This window comes from Physeter macrocephalus, chromosome 4 (assembly GCF_002837175.3).
Source record: "Physeter macrocephalus isolate SW-GA chromosome 4, ASM283717v5, whole genome shotgun sequence".
Taxonomy (NCBI): domain Eukaryota; kingdom Metazoa; phylum Chordata; class Mammalia; order Artiodactyla; family Physeteridae; genus Physeter; species Physeter macrocephalus.
This window is the reverse complement of record NC_041217.1, coordinates 58,176,893-58,202,318: the sequence shown is the minus strand read 5'-3', so window position 1 is coordinate 58,202,318 and position 25,426 is coordinate 58,176,893. Positions and strand designations below refer to the sequence as shown.

The following is a 25,426-nucleotide window of genomic DNA, read 5'->3' as shown; positions in this document are numbered from 1 at the left end:
CTCAACAATAGACACACAAAAAAGATAACAAACATTTATTTAGCATCTCTGTGTGTGGGGATATAGAAGTGGGTGAGACAGAGTCCTGATCTCAAGGAACTTACAGACCAAAACTAAAGAAATAGAAATGAGGCACCAGACCAAAAAAAAAGAAGAAAAATCTTAGAAAAGATGATCATTAATGTAAGAAACTGACCATGATTTCCAAAACTATTAAGAAAAATGTAATGCATAAAAAACGTTTTAGAGACAGGAAAAAGTATACAAATCTTAAGTTACCTTTGAATTATGTTAACACAGAACCTTTTCTTTCAAAGAAAACTTTAGTGTCTATAAATTAAAAGCCCAGAATAAAAATTTAAAGTTTAAAATTACTGGGAATATACAGGTAAACAGATTTTAAGTTCCATCATTTGCTCTCTAAATTCAGAAAGAGTATAGCCCTCTCCCTAGCCAGTCTTGGAAATTCTCTTACCTACTGATACCCTTGATTGCACAGGGCCTTGGCTGTTGTCAACTTGAAGAAATATTTGCTGAATTACTGAAGCTGAATCAACGCCTTTCTCCAGGTGTGTGTATGTTTGCACCTGCCTTCCTGTATAATGTCATTACTTTATACTTCAAAAGAAATTTAGGATGGAAACAAATGTCAGTACATGATGGCCATTCTCTGGAGCCAGTGACTTCCTCCAGAGGGGAATTCCCTAAGCTCCCAGCTAGGCAGTATGTTGGCACCCTGCAGGCAGACTGAGGAAAGAAGAACAAAGTCAGTAATTCAGATTTTCACTTATTTACCTTTTCCACCCCACTCTCCCTACTGCATTTGGGATTCTCAAATTAGGAGCTGCACAATATTTCCAGAAAATAAAACTCTGTGACTTTTCTGGAAGGTTGCATGGAGTGGGGGAGGGTCCTGAGGATCCAGCTGCTTTAGATCTATTATTTCAATAAATCTCTTTCCAGCCTTGTTTCTCAACTAAGTCTTTCACAGAACTGAGTTCTGTGGGGCAAACTGGCTCATTTCTCACTGGGTTGGAAGTTGGGTTATATAGTTCTGTCCATTCTGCTAAGTGTGAACACTTACTTCTCCTCCATCAATTTCCTTATTCAAAAAAAAAAAATTGCATCTTTCATCCGTTGCTTCATTCTCTCATTGTCCCTGTGGGTTAAATACCTTTCAAACAGTCCTTTATTGTCACTTCTGTGGGTTTGGGGAAGAATAGGAGATGATAAACTCTGTTGGTCATTCTTCCATGTTGATGAAAAACTCCCAGTGCAATTGGGTGGAATATGCCTTCTCATTTTTGAATCATCAATGTATTTCACAAAATCTGACTGTAGAAGATACTCAATGAGAAAACATTACTGAAGAGGTGACTATGTAGAATTAATATACACTTGGACTACAAAGTTAGATAAACTATTTGGTTGAGCAAATATTTTCTGATCATGTATTCCATACCAGGACCATAGACAAATGATCTGAGAGTAAATAAAACACAGCTTTTACTTCCTGTGGTCCATATTGTGGTAAAACTCCCTCAGAAAGGGGTGAGTCTGAAGAATTGCAGTGGGAACAAGAGTATGCATTACCAGGCTTCTTTCTAGTGTTAAGCATCTAGGAGGAAGAAAAAGCCACAGAAATTTGATTATAGTAATATAATTAAGAAGTTAATGGGCAATACCTGGTAAAATTAATTCATCCTTTAACATTATTTATAAATGCCATCTTCTTTCTTGAATCTCTGTAACTGTGGCAAGTCAAGTCTAGGCCATAGACCTCAGTGAGAAAAGTAGACAAAAATTAACTGCCTTTGGTCTTAGACTGCTCTATCTTTAAGCAGGAAAAATGATGCATTATTTTAGTTTTGCAACTCAAAGAAATAAAAACATGCAACTTTAAAATTACCCACCCCCCCAAAAAAAATCAAAATAACTAGGTTTGGTGTCAGATGCAAAGAATCCCTTGGGAAAAAATGAGGATTGAAGATAATTAAGAGGAATGTATAATTCAGAACTCATTACCAGAAGACAAGGTCAAGCTAACTTAAGTAAAATGGAAATTTATTGGCTCAGTAGCTGAAAAGCTTCAAGTACAGCCGGATACAGGTGCTCAAAAGTTGTTCTCAAGACCAAATTTCATTCTAATCTATGGCTCTGCTCTCCTCTGTACTAGTTTCACTTTCAGACAAATTTTACCTTAGGTTTACACCTACTAGCTTAACAACATGCAGAAAGAAAGGGTCTCTTTCCTCAACTGTTCAAGCAAAAGTACTGGCCATGATTATCTGATTTGCCAAGGCTGAGTCACATTCCTTCCCCTCCCCTTGATCCAGAGATTGGGTGGCCCCACTGAAATCACTTGGACTGAGAGTAGGATGAGACAGTTACCCAAAAGAAATCCAAGGAGATAGTGCCAGGAAAAGGGAGGATGGCTTTGAAGCCATCAAATACAATAGCTACAAATTGGTGTAATCTAATACTGGCCTTGGAGTTTTGGCTGTATCACCATTTTCCAAAACTATTTAAGTTGTGAAACAAGCCAGACTGCTTGGCACTGAAGGGTGGGTTTTTTGTTTTTTTTTTTTTTTTTTTGGTACGCGGGCCTCTCACTGTTGTGGCCTCTCCCGTTGCGGAGCACAGGCTCTGGACGCACAGGCTCAGCGGCCATGGCTCACGGGCCCAGCTGCTCCGCAGCATGTGGGATCTTCCCGGACCGGGGCACGAACTCGTGTCCCCTGCATCGGCAGATGGATTCTCAACCACTGCGCCACAAGGGAAGCCCCTGAAGGGTGGTTTTGAGTGCAGTTATCTTGAATTATTTACTGATCTTCCACCACATTTGCCCCCAGCAACCATTAAAATCCATCTCTTGCCACCTGACCAGAAAGGTTAAGAGAAATATTCAGTAACCTCTAGAGAAAGGGTAGAATACTTATTTTTAGCTTTCTGGTATTTGATCATAAATGCTTTCAGCCTGGAATGACTTCAGTGAGATTTGTACATGTGAAGGCTGCCAAAAAAGAGAAGGGGGAAAAAGTCAAATATTAAAAGAAACCTCCTTGCTCTCATCCGAAAGAGGAAGATCCTTAAATTTTTAAATAAAATGTTAGTTCTATTTTTAACTTCCTTTTTGAGTTCTCTAAGGCTTAATCTAACAAAGAGTTCAGGTAGCAAAAAGCTTTAAAAACCACAGATTTTATACGTAGAACTCATTAACCCTTTATTAACATGTCTTTGATAAGGGAGAGAAAGAGAGAAAGCAGGTCTTCCCAGGCAATCCAGTTCTCTATATTCTCAGTATCTTCCACAGATGGGCCCTGGAAGATTTCTAACATGAAATTTGTTCTGAGGAAGACAGATCACTAAAAAGCACGTGATCTCATGAAGATGTATGGGTCCCGAAAACTGTCCTTCTGAAAAGAACTACCAAATTAGTTTGTCACCTTAAGATACCACTATTTGTGGGGTAAGAATGACCAAGTGACCAATGATTTTTCACATGAAGTTTACATCAGGCTTTGCTTTCCAAACATTTTAAATCATCAGTGCAACTCCATTGATTGTATCTTCTAGATTGACTCTTGGAATGATGCATCCATCATCAAACTCTGCTCCAAAATCATTTGAAATTGGCAGTTTTCAGGTATCAACTAGCAATGGCTTAACACTCAAAGCCATCCTAAGGTTATATTGAGAAGCCCACCTGGAGGACCCCACAGAGGGTGATCCATATCTTCCATGATGTGTGGAAAAGATGACGCTATTTGATTCGAGTGTCATGTTTCTCAGACTGAGCCTCTTCTACAATGTTCTTCATTTGCCTCCATATCCCTCTCCCTTTAACTGATGAGCTTTCCCTGACCAACCCCCAGACCTCCTGATGGCTTCCTTCCACCAGAAGCCCCCACAGACACGGAACACTCAGCAGTCTGCAGTAAAAAATGGGGGAAATTTTGCTCAGTGAAGAACCCCAAAGATGCAAAAGAAAGGGTGTAGTTTCCAAAATTGTCATTTTGTTCACATGTGAAATTTGACCATGTGTAAATAATTCCCCAAATCTACAGCTAATGACAGAAATCACACTCTAAATTAATTCCACATCACAGGCTAGAGACAAACCTAAAAGTCTAATCTCACAACTTTTCTGACTCTCCCTGCTCCAAACAAACCCTCTTGAGTCAACCTTCTCCTTTCTCAATAGAGTCATGCATATAGCAAAAGGGATAAGTAATTTTTTACATGATTTTCACAAGAAATTGTTTCAAAGAGAAATTTAAGAATAAACAACTACCCAAAATGTCTTTTTGTAACAAAATGTGACAGAGGGGAGTTAGGACAAATATGTTATATTTACACGGAAAGTAAAACCCTTTCCCTGGAAACAGATCTGAGCAGTTATGCAAATGACATGAGTTAGTAGAAATCTGACCCAAAGAATAAATGAAAGGGACAAAATGGCTAACTGGGACACAAGTCTGTTCTGTAGTCATCAAAACTAAGAACAAATGTGAAAATTATGTAATGTGACAGTCCTGGTATTTGGATAAAAGTGATGGACATAGTGCTGTGGAATTCTGGATGTGTCCCAGTTCTGGGAACATTCATGGTTTGTTTCTGTGTCTGCGGCTCAGAGTCAGTGGAAAGGAAGGAAGGGAAAAGGTCCAGTGTGTTTGGTGCAGTGATGAGTACCCAGGGAAGTTTACATAAGCATGGTCCCTTGTTTAGCCCTCCAGCTATTGTTCTGTTTGTTTTTGCTCTGCTTTGTTCTGTTTCTTTCCACTACACATTCTCAGCATGTTGTTTTCTTCTCCTTCATTGACTGTACATATCTCCTAAATAAACATGGCACTTTTTCACTGGATAAGATACCCAAGTACTATGGTGAATGGACTGATGCTTGTAAAGTAATCAAGTCTCAAAAGAAAAGCCCCTTGATTACTACCCATGTCACCTTACCCTGAGAAGTCTCTTACTTGACTGATTTTTTGGAAAAGAGAAAAGGGCATTTCCAAGCTGAATGCAGAATGAAACAGGAAGGATTCAAATTATTTATTGGGATCAGATTATGAGATCTATATATATTATAATATTTATCACACTATATAATAATGTATTATCATAATTTGTATATATGTGTACAAACACACACACACACACACACACACACACACTAGATTATCCTAGATTTAAATGTCAGCTCTACAGCTTACCTAACATGTGTCCACTGTGTTCCTATAAATACCTTCCCCGCAAGCAGTTTTGCCTACAACTAACTGGCCGTGAGGCCGTTTTGCTATAAAAGATAAAATATATGGTTGACGTCACACTAGAAAATGATAACATATCAGTTTTTGCAAATCCTTTGGTGAGCTAACCTAAGCCATATTCTGTTAAAATTTTCAACGTTTTCAAGAAACTTATACTCATCAGGAATCATGTAACCATTTGGGGGTCAGGAGGATAGGAGGAGCTTGATTCTCCTTTTGCCTCCAACTTCTAGTATTATGTCATAAATTTGGAAAACACAGCAAGACAGAACAAGCCGTTGTAACTAAATTAGCTAAAGAATCGATCATTAATGCCTTCAAAAGCTGTTGGGAATCACTAGCCAGCTGCCTCTTACATTTGCTTAACTTGGAAAACTTCTGATTCTGACAGATGGGAGGGATGACTGCTCACCAAAGGATTTGCAGAAACTGGTATTTTATTATTTTCTACTGTAATCAAAACAAAACTGTCAATCAACCAGTTATTTTTTTCTTTTATAGCAAAATGGCTTTACAGCCAGTTAGTTGTGCTGTAAAACTACTTGTGGCAAAGGTGTTTATGATGAAAATACCTAGAACCTTTCTAACAGTCTCTCCTTAGCCAAGTTATTTAACTTCTCTGAACTTTACTTATCTTTGTAAGGACAATAATATATAAAAGAATACACCTAAAAATTAAATATTTACTGAATATCAAGTATATTGTAAGCACTCAATAAATGCCGGTAGTTCCTATGATAGTGGTTATGACCAAAACATTCATATTCTTATAAGCATTGGAGCTGGAGCTGTCACTTAACATGTAATGTTCTCCTTTGCAACATGAGATATAGGACTAAAATCCAGGTCTCTTTACTACGAGAATATATATACTTTTTGCACTATTCTAGACAGTGTTGAAGAATATTTACATTTAAATATGGGAATGTCTGATGTTGTAAACATTCACATTAAACCAAATAAAATTTAGATTGAGAGTGTTTTGGACTCTGGAATCCATGCTGAGTCTCCATCCTGAAACCCATCTAAGCTAGTAAATGACAGCAAAGCAGAGATGCCATCTTTCTAGTGCTCCCTGCTGAGATAAAAGTGTCATACAGTGCTGGATGCCAACAGAGCAAATAATTACACTGAATGTTCTTTCCACTGCCAATGAATCAAAAAGTGGAATTTGTTGTGGATGTACCTGAATGCCTGGGACATCAGCTGTCCTATGAGAAGTCATTACATTTGCTGAGTATCTACTATCTGCCAGACACTGAATCTACAGAGGATTCAAATTGAAATGAGAAATTATTCTTGCTCTCCAGGTGCTTACAGCCACTAATAAGAATCATAGTACATGCTCACTGAGGACAGAATGTCAGGTAAAATATACTCCATGAAGATGAACATAGTGCTAGAAAACCCCCCCAAAAAGAATGATTAATACAGGCTGGCTTGGGGATGCCAATAGGGTAGGATGAGTGTAAGGACAGGATAGTTTTCTATCCTAGAATTTCTAGGAGGTGAAAAATGGAAGTCCTTCAAAGTATGTTCAGAGAGAGAGGGAAATGAAGAGAAACCCAGATGATATCATCAGGATAAAAAGGCAGAGCCAAATGGTGTACCTCGCACATTGTGCATTGATTCATCATTTCACAAAACACATACAGACCAGCAATTCAGTCATCAAGATTTATTCATTCTTGGAGATAATGAAGGCTTTAGTATCATCCCCAAAAATGTCTATCTCTACAGTCAATTTTGATCTCCTCCCAAAAGAAAACAATGCTAATGCATTAATTTAAAGAAGTAAAGCTCCACTTTGATAGGCTTTTCTTTAACAACCTATCATTTCTATGATTTTAGAAAAAAATTCACCAATGAACAAAATTAAGCTTTTTAGGTCTGTTGCTTTAAAGAAAAGTCAACATTTGTGAAAATTTTCAGAGTAGGTAACTAAAAAATGAAAAGTTAATATGTCTGCATCATTTAAATCTCCCAAAACAAATTTGCAAGATTGCCTCTGACTATCACTATTTTATTCATTCACTAAGAGTCCAGATGATACAATTCGCTGGGTATTGACATTATGATAATAAGTTAGTTAAGAAAGTCAAAATGTGATTTATTTAAGGAAAAAATCAATATCAATGTGTAATGATCTTAAGTTCCAATGATATTATATGAAAAGAGCAATTAACATGCATTTATCTCCCTAGAAGATTTCAATTTCATATGTTTAGTTACTTGTGAGGAATGAAAGGTAGGACACATTAAAGAGTGTTAAAATCTATAAGGCACCTTGAGAATGTGGGAAATGATCATCAATTAATGAAAGTAATAGGTATTCAACAAATACCTTTTAAGGAGATACTAAAAAAACCTTGTGCCAGATGCTACAGAGCATCCAACACAGGTAATTACCGCTGGTCTTGCAACAGATTAACTATCTAGGATGAAAGAGAATGTATAAATCTGGGCCTAATCCAGGCCTCTGAAGGTGGTAATAAAAGTAATAATATTATTGGTATTAACTACAGTAATTTTTCCATTTATTGCTAATTTCCTGTGTGCCACACACAGATATATTGAATTTCCCAGTAACATCAACATCAAAAAATAAGAATAAACCCCAAGTATCCCATTTTTTCTTGTTCATCTCTTGTGCATGCATTATCTATATTTATCTAACCCTTTCGAACTGTTTATATTTTTAACACATGACCAGTAACAACTGCTACTTTTCATTACCTAGGCTTCCTTTTTAATCAATCAAATTTTCAATCGAATTTTTTCAAACTATTAAATCTGCCTTGAGGTTAGATTAAAAAATGGCATGAAATAGCTCTAATTCTGAGGAGCTCATATATAAGGTTCTAAATATGGGTAGGATAGTTTCCTATTTCTGTCCAATTTCCTCCTATGTTATACTCAACACCTTATTCAAGGCCTCAGTGGGGTCTTGTTGATCACAGGAGCACAACGGAGCAGCAACTTTAGGGACTAGGCTATTGGTTACCCTCTAGTTCCTTTCATGGGTCTTAAATATTAGTGCTGAACCTGCTGACTTGACTTTGCATTATTTTTTATAAATGTATTATTTTCTATTTGGCTAAATTTTCTCTCTCTTGATAACTTTCCAGAAAGTTCTTCACATATCCTGGTGTTCTCATCTTTGATTTTTTTTTTTTCTTTCATGGTTTGGGTTTTTACTTTTTTGAACAATTTGGCATCATCTGTAAATCTGAAGAGTCCAGATGCCTAAAGATAATATTTAAATTATAAGATAAAATTCAACACCAGTTGGGATTCCCCAGACTTACAGACAGTTGTTTGTTTATGACTGTACTCTGTTTTCTGCCTTTTATCAATATATTGTTCCTTAACCATGCCAAAATACTCTCAACACTGCCATGTACAGTTCTTCTTTGTAAAAATGTAGTAGTGGTTTTTGGAAATTTTTTAAAAAGTACATCAATTGCCCTTTTTCTCCAAGTCCAAAAAATAAGCTACAATATTAGTGAGCCTCAATATTTCTCCCTAGAACCTTGGCTACATGTTTGTGTATTTACCCTGTGTTTATCTATGAACCCTGTCAGATTCCCAGGTAGCAATGAGAGAACTAAAAGTTCATCATAGTTCTTAGAGTCTTTTCCAGAGAGCTCCTTAAGGATAGAAATCTGCTATTCTGTAGGCACAATGATTTTTATCAGGTAAATTACATATTTTGGCTATTGATAATGATTTACTCTTGAGTTCTGTTCATAATCTTAAGTAAAAAGGTCCATCTCCAGAGATTTATTTACAGCTATTGGTCATACAACAATAAAATGATTCAGCTGTGTTGGAAAGAGTCTTTGCTCTAGCAAGAACATACAGGGAGAAGCCATGTTCTGAGTAAGAGATAAGGTAACAGAACTACTCCAGAAAACCAACACAACTGGTAGTCAGAGAGGACTCTTATCTGTAGAATTTTGATAGACATATTTATGTATTTGAACAGACTTTCCCTCTCTGGAATGAAGTTATTTGGAAGACAAAATCCAATCCAATCCCAATAATATTCACTTAAAATACAAAATAGCAAATTCAGATGTCCAAAAAGCACTCCAGAGAAACAGCACCACCATCTACAGTTACCCTGAAAGAGAAAAATAGTTCCTGGGTCTAATTTGCATGGCTACAAAGAAAGCTAAATGTGAAATCAAAGCATTAACATATTCCTGAATTTTTACCATTTCTTCTAACATTCTGGTGAAAACAAGAGCTTGCTTTTTATCTTGGTCACATCAAATTGACTCAACCACATTTTTTTTTTAACCACATTTTAAAATAAGTCATTTATCTACAAATACAGTGAAAGCCCAATACATAGATAACCTTATAATTTTCCCAGTAGTATTTAGCTATAGAAAAAGAATTATCTAGAACAAATGCCAGAGAATCCAAGTAGCTGAGATTAGAATTCTTTACTATTTCTAATCACTTCATGGTGCTATTTTACAATAAGAGTGACAACCAAGATGGGGTGAAGAATCTTTCACAGCAAAGATAATTTAAATACCTGTTTGATTATGTGACAGTTCAGCTTTCCCTCTGTTCCTCAGTTTGGCTGATTGTGTAGTTACCATGTGCCATTTGTTTTGTGACTTTGTCAGATGTATGTCAAGAAGATGACAAAGGACTGGCTTTTTCAAATGTTTATGTTTCTTGCAAATCTAGTTAACATTTTTTATTTTCTCCAAGAATTTATTTTTTCAGAATTGAATTTTAAGAACTGCCAATATTTTTAGATATTTTTTTCTTATTTATTGCTTATAAATTTCCTCTTTGGATTCTTGAATTACCAATGGGATATTATAAAAGCAAAATATTACAAGCATGATTAATGCCAAAATATTTTACAATTGTTTTAAAAGCAATCTATTTCTCTCTGAATTTCTGTAGAACCCATGCTAGCCATTCCAATGACAGGTGAAAAATATTTCACAGTAAGATGTCAGTTTCAGAAAAGAGCATCTTAGACTCTTAGAAATATCTTAGAATTACTTAGACAGTCTTACTGTCTCCAGAGAAAAATATTTCGTAATATTTATTTCTATTTTTATTATCCTTAAGTTAACTCCAGATGTAATCAGGTTTAAGTCATAAGGCACCCTGAAAGCTGTTCTCAAAAACTTTTAGATGCAAAATATGTACTTATTAAACTTGCATTCAGCCAGTCCATATCACCAAGCTTTCTCTTTTTCTTTCTTACCCATGCAGCTACCCACAAGATAAGTTCAAGCCTATACAGATCACTTCTCCATGACACTAATAAACATTCATACAACCTTTGGAAGAATAAAAGATAAGAGGCAGGACATATTCAAATTATTTCATTTAAGAGCAACTTAATTTTTAAGCTCATACATACTGCTCAATTTCATATACATGCCTGAAAAGAACAAGGCATCACAAAGAACTGTATACCCTGTTAGAGGACCAAAATAATAATAAAATATGAATAATGATTCCTTATCCAGTAATATGAAATATAATAATTCCTATTTCTATGTAATTGGAGTAGCTCAGCATGTTACTGGTTAGGGCTTCCTTTGTTATCAAACTTGCTGAGAGTAAGAATAGAACACAGAGGGAAAAAATGGCCTGAGTGGATTCTTAGAGAATTAAAGATGCTTTCTTAAGCCTAAGACTTGAGGCTAAAGTCTCAATAGAGTACTATTTAGCCTTAAAAAAGAAGGAAATCCTGCCTTTTGTGACAACATGCGTGAATCTGGAGGACATTATGCCAACTAAAATAAGCTAGACACAGAAGGACAAATACTGCATGACACCATATATATGAGGAATATAAAACAGTCAAACTCATAAAAACAGAGAGTAGAATAGTGGTTGCCAAGGGCTGGGAGATGGGGAAGTGGGGACATATTAGTCAAAGGGTACAACTTTCAGTTACACAAGATGTAAAAGTTATAGAGATCTCCTGTACAGCATAGTGCCTATAGTTAACAAACAATATTGCATACTTTAAAATCTGCTGAAATGGTAACTCTTATGTTAAATGTTCTTACCCAAAATTAATTAATTAAGGCAGAAGCAAATTTTACGGGATGACGGATATGCTTATGGCATGGATAGTGGTGATGGTTTCACCTGTTTATACTTATCTCCAAACTTGTCAAGTTGAATATATTAAATGTATATAGGTTTTTATTTTAATCATACCTCAATAAAGTAGTTAGAGAAAAAGACTTGAGGCTAGCCAAACCCACATATCATAAGGACTATTAAATAACTCTTCTGACTATAAAATTTGCTCTTGCCAATTGGTAGCAAGCCATTTTTATGAGAGCATGTTAAAAGTGATCAATTCAGATGAAGAATGGAAGTAAGTTGCAAAAGAACAGTAATAAAAAGATGTAACCACTTAAGTATCGATGTGCTCGTGATGGAGAACGTCCTCAAGCTATTAAGACAAAAGACGGAAATATATGAAATGCAGGAATGGCTGACTTACAACCCCCAATTTATTTCTGACCATTTTAATGAAAACCTACACCATTTATAAAGAACTGAGAAGAGCGTTCAGTTTTATTTCCTGCAGTGGCTTATCTGGAAACACAGTAACTTCCCAGTCAATCCATTGAAGAAAATTAAACTCATACAATGGGTAAAGGCTTATTTCACTATGATCTAGAATAAGTGAAATACTGAATGTCCAGAATATGAAAACATTCAAATGCTCACCACTGATTTCATTTCTTGAACTTGAGGGGGTCCAGTCATATAACACCAATGGAACTGCCTAAGCTATCTCACAAGTTGAGAAGGCAATTCTGGGGAAAAACAATGTTGTGATTGGACATTGTCTTACCCAAGGACATCTCCTATCCCATAGTTCAAGAGATCAACATGGAGTGTTCATCGAAAGATTTTTCATCTGATGTTGGGACTGGAAAAACCAGGAGGCTGAAATTAACAACTCCCAAACCAAAATAATTAGAGAAGTCTTGGATGTTTAGCTGGAAGAAAGCATTTATCAGGAGGTGGGGAAAAATAAACCAACAAAAAATCTCCAAAGCCCAAACCACTGTTAGTTATATTATCTATGTAATAGCCATGATTCTGGGTTTGGATCTCAGATGTTGTGAGAGGATGGAATTGAATCATCATGTTCTCAATACAGCTGTTTTCACCTGAGGTAGATGTGAACAGTATTTGGCCACCATGACATGTGTATTATATATGGGTGTTGCCTGGTAGAGCTGGATTGTTTCCATCCCTCCACATAACTGTTAACATCCCTCAATCTTAGAGGTTGAAGAGGCTCTTGGCTTGGAGTAAAGGAACTAGATTCTTCTTTATAATCTCTTCTCCCTCCCACAAGCAAAACAAACAAATCAAAACAAAACCAAAACAAGAAAAAACCATTAGACAAACTGGGGTGGGCTTGATTGAGGCCAGACTGCAGAAAAAATAATCAGGGCCCTTGAAGGGAAACAGAAAGCTCTGCACAAACACGTTGGCCACTGCACCCAGTAAAAAATGAGTGCTGTGTGGAACCCAGTCTGGCCCTGCTGCCCTAATTAAGGCAGTACCTCTTAAACTTTAGAGTTAAAATTGTGATTCAGATTTAGTAGGTCTGGAGTGGGCCCAGATACTGTATTTCTAATAAATTCCCAGGTGATGTTGATATTATTGGTTCATGGACCATGCTTTGTTCATCAAGGCTTTAGGGAGCATTAAATGGGTAACCTGAAATAGCTAGATCAACAGTATTTGAGACAGTTTTTCCCTTGTGGAATGGTCCGTAACAAAATAGACTCCTTTCCCCAACAATCACACTACATTCCTCTCACACATTACATCACTCATCACAATTGGTTTCTGATTGAAGTAAGGGCCTAAAGTTAGTAGATCCCTTGTTTCATTAGCAGCTCTGAAGTAGAACATGAAAAAGAGAAAGAAGAAGCAGAAAGAGGCAGGAAAGTAAGCAGTGGGTAGCAAGTCAGGCCACAAAAGAACACAGGGATTAATCCCAAATTACCAAAAGAAATAGCAGGAGAAGAAAATTACTAAAACAGACCAAAAACTGCTAGTAAAGTGGATGGAGATTCAGACCATTATAATTTGGGGATATTAATACAAAAAGGTTGGTAAAATACTAGACATAATACTAGACATACAAATTAAATCTACAGCAAAGCATCTAATTGAACCTGTGAGGCAGAGACCTCCTAAAGGTTTCTAGGAAACACTGAATGATAATTAGAAACTAATTACTGTAATATGAAAATTGTCATTGATAGTCTCTTTATTTCACAGCTAACATTGTTGGTTTATGTTAATGAACATTAAAATAATAACAGGCACTTCATGGTTCAATCTCATTCTTACTTTTTAATTAAGACCTTAATACTGTCAATCAAGAGTTCTTTCCAACACAATGCTATATTGGAATTGTATGAGGTATTATTACTTGAACCAAAATTTTAGATTTACCATTAGAGCAGGTAACTCTAACTTGAAGCTCAGCTTATTAAACTGATGGGCAATCCTTTCGTGTTCAGCCATTAAATTCCTGAATTAAAATGCCTCTGGATGGGCTATGCACTATTTAATTGACCACAGCTCCCAGTTCAGATGGGCAACTTAGTGAATTTATTTGCCTGGATTGTGAATGCATTTCAGTTTACAACCCAGTATTGAAGTATTTTAAAGAGATAAGTTCTCTTTTTCATTGGTTGACAAAATACAAGTAGTTTTCATACTTGTGTTTAGAGGTAAAGTTAACTCTCTGAGTTATTGATGGCAAGGAGCTTAATACTTACTCGAGGATATAGGACATATAAAAAAATAACTATAAGGCAAGGTGGGGCATAATAACTACTAACAGGGAGGCAAAACAACAATAACAACAAGTCTTTTGAGAGAACAGAGAACAAAACTCAGGATAGTTTTCTCCAAAGAGCTCTCTGAGCTAGCTGCTGAAGAATGGACAGAATTTAATGGTCAGAATGACCTCGAAGTCTGGAAGTAGAAGAGTGAGGAAGGAAGACATAAAGTCCCAGATATGGGAAAATATAGGGCATCATCAAGGAAGAACAAGAAACTGGAACAAAGTGGGACTGAAAGGCAGTAACAAGAAAAAGAGAATACATTTTATTAGAGCAAAATGTCATGATACTGCAGCTCTTATCTGCTCCATTGCTTTCTCTCTTTCATCTGAGAGCAATGCAACTATTAAACATCAACATCTGGGCCTACTTATTTGTGTTCTGGTCCTAATTATTACCATTGTACCAAGGCTGATGGATTCCTGATCACTGGTCTTCTTTTGATCCTTGTTCACAAGAAAGCACCACACAACTCTTGTTCATGAATTCCATCAAGCACCCTCCCCTCCACATGCTCAGTACCAGCCTCCTTACTCTCCTTACTGGCTGCGAAGGCTTTGGTCTTTCTGATTGTCTCTTCTCTAAGCCATGCCATCCAAGGACAGAGCACACCCGAGTCCTCAGAGCTTGGCCATTCACTGTCTCCTGGAGCCAGAGCACATATTTCTAACTTATTATTATCCATTTTCTCTAGGGCTTCTCTAGTCACTTTCAACCAAATCTGTGGGGTTTCCCTATTTCTAATAATAGTTCCTATATCTCACAATCACCCAATTACAAAACAAAAACCATTGGGTCATGTCATCATATATCCTATATACCTAGTTATTCACCAAATCTTCATGCTTTTTCCTCTCTATTCCTCCACTCCCTGGCTATCAGCTCCTTAGTGTTCAAAACTATTCTTACAAGATCCTTATACCTAGCACAGTGACAAGGACCCTTACTGAATACCAATTCACCCCAAGCACTTTCATCATAACATTCTCTGCAAAAATTGTAGGTGTCTCCATATTTTCTGTTATATCAGAATTAGATTCTTTGGTTGGCTTTCAAAGACCCTAGACCCTCCTATTTAACCCAACTCTATTCATTCCCGTCTATCCACCCTGTTCTCAGCAGTTTGGTCACACCCAGTTCTGCATGCAGAATTGGTTGACGTAGTGGTCTTGAGGCTGATATAATTCCTCATTTTTCAAACTCAGCTTATCAGTGCTCTTCAGGAACCCTTTCTTGCCTCTTCATTGATTTTTGTCACCTTCCTAACTTTTGTATATAATCTACAGCACATTGTTTCATACATCTATATATTAATATTTTCTTTTTTTTCTGTTATTTCACGTTTGTTCATTATGCCTTTGCAAGTACTTTTGGGTAAGGTCATGATTTTTTCTTTTTTTTTGCTGTTTTGATTTGTTTTACTATCAAGTCAAGTATCCAACATGATGTTGAACATGACATGAATTTTTGTAAGTAATTATTGAATAATGAGTTAGAGAGAGCATCAATAGTAAATGGCTAGAATAGATTTTAAATAGTTATATGAAAAGTGCTGGAGAAAATAGTGTTACACTGAATGCAAACTTACCAGAGAAGACACTAGGTATCTTGGAAAGAAAGCTTTTGACGGTACGAATAGGAATTCCATTTTTTTCATCTTGCATGCGTGCTATTACGTCTTCCATCTAAATAACAATAATAAAATAATTAAAACATTTTAAAAGTTGAACTTTTTGAGAAAAATCAGTCCTCATAAGAATTTTGTATACCTGTTTTGCCTAACTAAGAATAATGCCATATTCTTGTCTTTCTATACTTGGTCACATTAATATTTTCAGTTTGGTTAAAAGATGATTGAGAAAACAGAAAGGTGGCTATTTCAGAGTTCATTAAGCTTAAGAAGAATTTTGTGCTTGGAATATTGTCTCTCTCCTGGTTTCACATTCTTTGGTTATATATGATCAGAAAACATTGTGATAACAAGATCCACATTTCATTAATGCTATCTCTACTGAAGTCAGTGCAAAAGAAAATAGAAGACTTAAAAGCATCAGTTTGGATTTCCTCTTCAAACAAGAGAGTTTATATGATTTGGTTTAACATAAACTTCCACAACCTGACTAGAAATACAGGACTGACTGCCAGCAACTGCTTCTTCTCTTGCCCAGGCATTTACTAAACTGACATGAAATCTACATGCATGCACACACATGTAAAAAAGTAATAAAATGAATGTCACACCATAGCCTTTTGCTAATTTAGTACCTTCCAATGTATGTATCTTTCTTTCAATCTGATTAGTACATTCTCTTTTGTTTTTGAAAATTTTTCAGTTTTAAATGGCTTTGCTTTACCAAGTCTAATGTGGAACTTAGTTTTGAATAACATTCATTCAAATCACAGCTTCAGACTTTTGCATGTGCTTCTAAGCCTGTGGCACATATATACACATAAATATACACAAGTTGTATTGATAGTATGAAACTCAAAATCTATCATTTACTCATCTCACAAGCAGTTACTTATGACTGATTCTAGACCAGACTTACAGAGGGCACTATGGATGTGAATATGAATATAATACACTTGTTGCCTTAAAAAAATTCAGTCAATATTGAAAACAATGGGTGAGTAGTGAAATTTGAGTAAGGTTTGTAGTTTAGTTAATAGTGTAGTACCAATATCAATTTCCCATTTTTGAAAATTATGTTATCATTATATAAGATGATGAAATTAGAGGAAGCTGAATAAAGGGCATACAGGGACTTCTCTGTAGGACTGTTGCATCTTTTCTGTAAATCTGAAATTATTTCAAAATAAAAAGTTTTTAAAAATCACAGTCTAAATGTTGTATCAAGTAATCATCAATCAACACAGCTTCAGAACAGTTTTCAATGAAGAATCTTATTTGCCTGGATAAGTATTTTCAGATATATTAACATGAGAAACTAAGATGTGGGAAAATGGGTTTCAGATCTTCTCATTATCATTCATGACACTTTGAGCAAGCTAACCAACTTCTCTAAGGTTTTGTTTCCTCATGTGTAAGATGTATATAATAATATTTATAATAACTATTCCACAACCTTTGTAGGTTTGGGTTGGGGTGGGAGGAGTACAGTATTTCATTAAATGATACAGCATATATAAAACACCACACACAGACAATAAATATTGGACTTCAGATGTCTACACACACCACACCCCTGATACTTTGAGCTGCATATTCTCCACTCCTCATGTTCCTTTTTCATGTGGAGGGAGCACCATTAGCCTAATTCTCCTGCCTCTCTCTGTTCCCTAACTCACTCCACTCTGGGGAGCTGGGCTGACTTATCAGGTAAAAGAGTTGGGAATGAGAAATTGGCCTACAGAGCCCATCCCTTTCCTGTAGGGAAGCCCATATCTAAATCTGATGATTTGGAGAGGCCTACCCCAGTGGGTGAGTAGTCTGTTAAGGACTGGGTTTTAGGATTAAGTCTCCTGTGTTCACAAACACTCTTCAATATAATAGCTTTGTCAGTGATCAAGGTGATACCATGACCTCTAACTGCTTTACTCTTTGGTTGTGATATTCAGTGGGTTCAGAATTCAGCTAGGAAAGGAAGTCTGTTTTTTTAAAAATCAGACCCCCCCAAAGACCCCAACAACATTCAGTTCTTTACATGTAATAAAATATTTCATCCAATTATAGAAACATGAAAAAATATACACTTTTATGGCTTTATTTTGTTGTTGTTTGTCCATCATTTACCTGACACAATGCTCAGAAATGAGGGATAAGCTGCTTTGCCTTGCCTAGTATCAGTAAACCCTTTTATCATCAGCTTAATGGTTTAAACTAGGCCAGCTTAGATGGACATGGAAAACTCTCTGACTCGCACTTTAATCACCTAAGCTCCCTGGATGTGACAATCATCACCTCTGGTTGGGTGTTGAATTAAGGTCCATCTCTCAGTTTGCTGGATCCCAAAGTAGCAAGGTTAGGAATCTGGGAAATAAAAGTGACCTCTGTGGTTGTATTTTAAAATCTTCAATGTTCCTGAGCCATAAGTTCCACAGTAGAAAAAAATTTTAAACTCCATGTAAAAATAGGATTTGTGTTCTAGATTGAAAATGTGATCATCAAAATGTATTCAGCTGTTTTTATCTTAATTCAGATATGATTTACACATGAACCTTATCATGACATAGAATAAGCAAACAAACAAAACAACAAAACAAAACAAAAACAAAGACCCAATACAATCTAGTTTTTAAAAGCTAAAATCAGTCACAAAGGCCACATATAAAAAACACATCATTCTAAACTCATTTAAGCATTGACTCAGAGACTATTTTTATAATAAGCAAGTTTTAACATGCTTCATCTTCTGCTTTCTGACTATAAGAAATAGAAGATGGATGAGGAGAATGCTAAAAGCAGACAAACTAAAAAGCAAGCTACACAGCAAGATACTACAAAAGTAACTCTAATAAATATTAAAACTCTTTAGGATGATTTAATTTAAGGCCCAAAGACTCAAATATCATGAGCATCCCAAAAGAAGATTATCTATCTATCTATCTATCTATCTATCTATCTATCTATCTATCTATCTATCTATCTTCATAAGGATGATATTGAGTTATGCAGGGTTAGAATGTGTTTTCACAGTCCTGAGCCTGTTGCTGAAGGTGAGGAGACTTTGAGCGTGGGATAACATAACAGTGGACTATGGGCAGTAAAACAGGGCATGCCTTTGGTCACGGAGACTTTCTCTCAGTCTTATTTAATTAACCCTTAAAATAAAAAGTTAGAAGCAGGTGATTTGTAAGATTTCTTCTAGCTACAAAATTACTTAAGTCTGGAAATAATCATCAGTGTTCGGAACTGGGTACGTTTTCTTACTTAAGTCAAAAAGTCAAATCTCAGTAAAAAACCGATGAGCTGATTAAATTGACCAGACCTTTTACAAATGCATTTGCTTCCAGCTGTCAACACATTTCAGTTTCAATCCAAACAGCAGAGTGATTATGAACATGCACTTAGGGCTGTCAGATACAAGTTTGATCCTGGCTGTGCTACCTGCAAGCTGTCTGAACAGGTAAGTTACTTTGTTACTCTAAGACTTGGTTTTCTCATTTTTTAATGGAAAAAAAAGATAATAGTATACATATTATCAGGGCTGAAGATTAATGAAACAATACTACTTAAATGTTTATCATAATGCTGCCATGAGACACCATGGAGGCTGGCTAATCCTCAAACATCCATTTCTTATTTTCAGAGATTTTACAGTTTGGAGCTCTACAAATCACCATTTCACAAGCCAGCCATGAATACTATAGGATGGCAGGCAATATGTAGGAGAACTAGTTACTCAGTCAAAAGTCAGTACTGACTGCCTAAAAAGTGTGGCCAAGATGGAGGAGTAGGAAGACCCTGAGCCCACCTCCTCCAACGGGCACACCAAAATTACAACTATTTACAGAGCAGCTATTGATGAGAACAACCTGAAGATTAGCAGAAAAGATCTTCCACAACTATAGATATAAAGAAGGAATCACAATGAGAATGGTAGGAGAGGCGGAGACGTAGTATAGTCAAGACCCATACTCTCAGGTAAGCAACCAAAACTCCCAAGGAAGAGAACCTCAAATGAGAGGATACTTAAAATTGCACAGATTCTCCTCAAGAAACTAGGGGGCCAAGTCCCACATCAGGCTCCCTGGCCGGGGTTCCTGCACCAGGAAGATGAGCTCCCAGAATTCATCTTTGAAGGCCACTGGGGCTTGTTTTCAGGATAGCCAAAGGGCTGTGGGAAATACAGACTCCACTCTTAAAGGTCACACACAAAATCTCACATGCTCTGAGACTCAGAGCAGAAGCAGTAAGTTGAAAGTAGCCTGGGTCAGACCCACTTGCTGATCTTAGAGAGCCTCCCAGAGAGGCAGGAGGAAAATAGGACTCATCATGGGGAAACAGACACCAGTGGCAGCTATTTTGGCGAAGCTGTTCTACCACAAGGACACTGGAGTTGGCAAGTGCCATTTTGGAGTCCTCCCTCTAGCTTATTAGCACCAGGACCAGACCCTCCAGCCAGCTGGTCGGCACTAGTCCTGGGACTGCCCCAGGCCCAGCAGGGGACACAGCATCACCCACCAGAAGGCAGGCAGCAGCCATAGGCCCCCATGAACAACCCCTGCAGACCCAGGAACTGGCCCCACTCCCGAGGAGGCTCAATACTTGGCCCTGCCCACCAGTGGACTGGGCACTAGCCCCAGGAGCCGACCTTACCCACCAGTGAGACAGCATCAGTCTCTAGACACCCTGGGTCCCAGCCCAGCCCCAAGTGAACACCAGCTCCAAGACACAATGGGCCATGCAGTCAGCAGTCCAGGGATCTGGCCCCAACCCCAGGGGCCAACAGCAACCTCTGACTCCCAGGACCACAAAGTCAGCCACCTCATAACCTGGCCCCACCCTGCAGCAGTTGACAGTCTCTGGGCTATGCAGGGCCTGGCAACCAACTCGCCTGGAGCCAGTCATGCCTACAAGTATGCCCACACTAGTTGGCCCTGCCACAACAGAAGGGCCCATGAAGCCCACATACAAGACACCTCTAGAGCATACAGTTCTGGTGAACAAAGGAGAGTGTGCTGCTGGACTGCATATGACATCTCAATCATAAGGCCACATTTCCAAGATTGAGAAATGTAACTGACCTTCCTAATACACAGAAATAAAAACTGGGAATCAGGCAAAATGAAATGACAGAAGAATATTTTTGAAACAAAAAAACAACATAAAGCCCAGAAGGAGAGTTAAGCAAAGTGGAGATAAGTAATCTACCCAATAAACAGTTCATGATAATAATCATAAAGATGTTCAGAGAACTTGGGAGAAAAATGGGTAAACACAGTGAGAAGTTTAACAAAGATTTAGAAAACATAAAGAAGAACAAAACAAAGCTAAAGAATACAATAATTAAAGTAAAAAATACACTAGAAGGAATCAAAAGTAGACCAGATGACACAAAGGAATGGGTCAGTGAACTGGAAGAGAGTAGTGCAAATCACCTAAACTGAAAGGAAAAAAAAAAAAAAATTAGGACAGCTTAAGAAACCAATGGCAAAAATCAAGCATACTGATATTAGCATTATAGGGATCACAGAAGGAGAAAAAAGAGAGAGAAAGGAGCAGAGAACATATTTGAAGACATGATAGCTGAAAATTCACTAACCTGGGAAAGAAAACAGAAATCCATTACCAGGAAACACAGAGTCCAAAACAAAATCAAACCAAAGAGGACCATACCAAGATATACAGTAATTAAAAGAGCAAAAATTAAAAATAAAGAGAGAATATTAAAAACAGCAAGGAAAAAACAACCAGTTACATACAAGGGAACTGCCATAAGACAATCAGCTGACTTTGCAGTGGAAACTCTGCAAGCCATAAGTGATACCATGATATATTTAAAGTGATGAAAGGAAAAGACCTATAACAGAATCATCTACCCAGAAAGGCTATCATTTTGATTTTAAGGAGAAATATAGACAAACAAAAGCTAAATGAGTTTAGCCCCACTAAACTGACTCTAAAAGAAATGTTAAAGGAACACATCTAAGCAGGAAATAAAAGACTACAACTAAAAGCATGAAAATTATGAAAAGAAAAATCTCATTGGTAAAAGCAAATATTCAATAAAGATGGTAGATCAACCATTATAAAGCCAGCAGGAAGGTGAAAAGACAAAAGCAGTAAAATCATCTATGTCCACAATAAGTAGTTAAAGGATACATAAAACAAAAATAATGTAAAATAGGATGTCAAAAATCATTAAATGTGTGTCGGGGGGTGCTGTAAAAACTCAAGGTTGGCAAAATGTCTTTGACCTTAAGAGATCATCAACTCAATCACATATATGAACAGATTGCTATATACAAATGATCTGGTAAAGACAAACCAAAAATCTATAATAGATACACATGTACAATAAGAGAAAGGAATCCAAACATAACACTAAACATAGTAATTAAATCAGAAGGGAAGACAGCACAAGAAGAAAAGGAAAAAAAGACTACAAAAACAACCCAATAACAATTGACAAAATGGCAATAAGTACACACATAAAAATAATTACTTTAAATGTAAATGAACTAAATACTCAATTCAAAAGACATAGAGTGGCTGAATGGTTACAAAACAAAACCCATATACATACGTACATATACACTGCCTATAAGAAACTCACATCAGATCTAAAGACATAGACAGAGTGAAAGTGGGAGGATGGAAAAAGGTATTCCACGAAAACTGAAAGGTAAAGAAAGTTGGGGTAGCAGTGCTTATATCAGACAAAATAGACTTTAAAACAAACACTGTAACAAGAGACAAAGAAGGACATTTCATAATGATAAAGGCATCAATCTAAGAAGATATAACAACTGTAAATGTGTATGTTCCCAACATAGGACCTCCTAAATACATAAAGCAAATAGTAACAGACATAAAGGAAGAAATTGACAGTAACACAATAATATTAGGGGACTTTAAACCCCACTTACATCAATGGACAGTTTATCCAGAGAGAAAATCAAGAAGGAAACACTGGACTTAAATGGCACCTTAGACAAAATAGAGTTAATAGATAAATAAAGAAAATTCCATCCAGAGGCAGCATAATGCACATTTTTTTCAAGTGTATATGAAACATTCTCCAGGACAGATCACATGCTGGGCCACAGAACAAGTCTTAGTAAGTTTAAGAATATTAAAATCATATCAAGCATTTTTTTTGACCACACCATTATGATACTAGATATCAACTACAAAAAACCAATCAAATAAAAAAGTTAAGATTGCAAAAAAAAAGAATACATAGAGGCTAAACAATATGCTACTGAACAACCAATGAGTCACTTAAGAAATCAAAGGGGAAATTTAAAAAATACCTGGAGACAAAAAAATAAAAACACAATGATCCAAAATCTATGGTTTGGAGAAAGAAGTTCTAAGAGGGAAATTTATAGTAATAAAAGCCTACTTCAGGAAACAAGAAAAATCTGAAATAAACAACATAACCTTATACCTAAAGGAACTGGAAAAAGAAGAAAACAAAACCCAAAGTTAATAAAAGAAAAGAAATAATAAAATTCAGAGTGGAAATAAATGAAAGAGAGACTAAGAAAATAAAAGGTAGAGAAAAGATTGATGAAACTAAGCACTGGTCCTTTGAAAAGAGAAACAAAATCAATAAAACTTTAGCCAGACTCATGAGAAAAAAAAAGAGAGCCCAAATTAATAAAGTCATAAATGAAAAATAAGTTATTACAACTGACACCACAGGGAAAAATAATGATCATAAGAGAAAACTATGAAAAATTATATGCCAATAAATGGACAACCTAGAAGGAATGGACAAATTCCTAGAAGTGTGCAATCTCACAAGACCCAGTCTGGAATAAATAGAAAATATAAGCTGACCAAATACTAGTAATGAAATTGAATCAGTAATCTAAAAAATCCGCAAAAACAAAAGTCCAGGACAAGATGGCTTCAAAAGTGAATTCTACCAAACATTTAAAGAAGAGTTAACACCTATCCTTCTCCAACTACTCCAAAAAACTGCAGAGGAAGAAATCCTTCAAAAATCATTCTCTGAGAGCAGCATCGCGCTTATAAAAAAAACCAGACAAAGATACCACAAAAAAATAAAATTACAGGCCAATTTTAATTCCCTTCACTGATAAAACACAGATGCAAAAATACACAATAAATTAAGAAACAGAATTAAATTCAATAATACATTAACAACATCATACATCATGATCAAGTGAAATATATCCCATGGTATCAAGAATGGTACAAAATCTGCAAATTAATCTATGTGATATACCACATTAACAAAATAAAGAATAAAAATTATATGATTATCTCAACAGATGCAGAAAAAGCTTCTGACAAAATTCAATATTCCTTTATGATAAAAAAAAAAACCACTCAACAAAGTGGGTATCAAGGGAACAAACCTCAACATAATAAAAACCATATATGACAAACCCACAGCTAACATCATACTCAAGGGTGAAAACATGAACTTCTTTCCTGTAAGATCACAAAGAAGAAAAGAATGCAAACTCTCACCAATTTTATTCACTATAGTATTGGAAGTCCTAGTCACAGCAGTCAGACAAGAAAAAAGAGGAATTCTAATTGCAAAAGAAGTAAAACTATTATTGTTTTCAGAGAACAGGATACAATATATAGAAAATCCTAAAGATGTCACCAAAAAACAATTAGAACTCATCAGTGAATTGAGTGAAATTGCAGAATTTAAAATAAATATATAGAAATCTATTGCATTTCTATAAATTTACAACAAACGGAGAGAGAAATTAAGAAAACTATCCCATTTACAATTGCAGCAGAATAAAAAAATACCTTGGAATAAATCTAAGAAGGTAAAAGACCTGTAATCGCAAAACTGTAAGATGCTGATGAAAGAAAATAAAACACAAACAGATGGAAAGATATACCATAGTCTTAGATTGGAAGAACTAATATTGCTAAAATGATCATACTATCCAAATCAATCTACAGCTTCAATGCAACCCCTATCAAAATACATATTGCATTTTTTTCCAAGATCTTTGTTCTGATGCTGTCTCTACCCAGTGGTCTGAATGTTTTCATCTGCTTGTTTTTCTTTTTTTTATGTCATCAATTTTATACACATCAGTGTATACATGTCAATCCCAATCTCCCAATTCATCCCACCCCCACCCCCACCTCCGCTGCTTTCACCCCTTGGTGTCCATAAGGTTGTTCTCTACATCTGTGTCTCAATTTCTGCCCTGCAAACTGGTTTATCTCTACCATTTTTCTAGGTTCCACATATATGCGTTAATACACAATATTTGTTTTTCTCTTTCTGACTTACTTCACTCTGTATGACAGTCTCTAGATCCAACCACTTGTCTCAATAAATGACCCAATTTCATTCCTATTTATGGCTGAGTAATATTCCATTGTATATATGTACCACATCTTCTTTATCCATTCATCTGTCGATGGGCATTTAGGTTGCTTCCATGACCTGGCTATTGTAAATAGTGCTGAAATGAACATTGAGGGGCATGTGTCTTTTTGAATTATGGTTTGCTCAGGGTACAGGCCCAGGGGTGGGATTGCTGGGTCATATGGTAATTCTTTTCTTAGTTTTTTAAAGAACCTCCACACTGTTCTCCATAGTGGCTGTATCAATTTACATTCCCACCAACAGT

The 25,426-nt window shown here is 36.2% G+C and overlaps 1 protein-coding gene across 2 annotated transcripts in view; it reads right to left on the bottom strand.

Moving 5' to 3' along the window:
• Nucleotides 1–25,426, bottom strand: part of RGS7 (regulator of G protein signaling 7) — a 663,829-nt gene that overhangs the window by 321,345 nt on the left and 317,058 nt on the right. For both annotated transcript variants that reach the window (XM_024133721.2, XM_055084226.1), the window contains one exon: nt 15,744–15,840. In XM_024133721.2, coding sequence (XP_023989489.1) covers nt 15,744–15,840 — 97 coding nt within the window. The remainder of the gene's footprint in view (nt 1–15,743; nt 15,841–25,426) is intronic.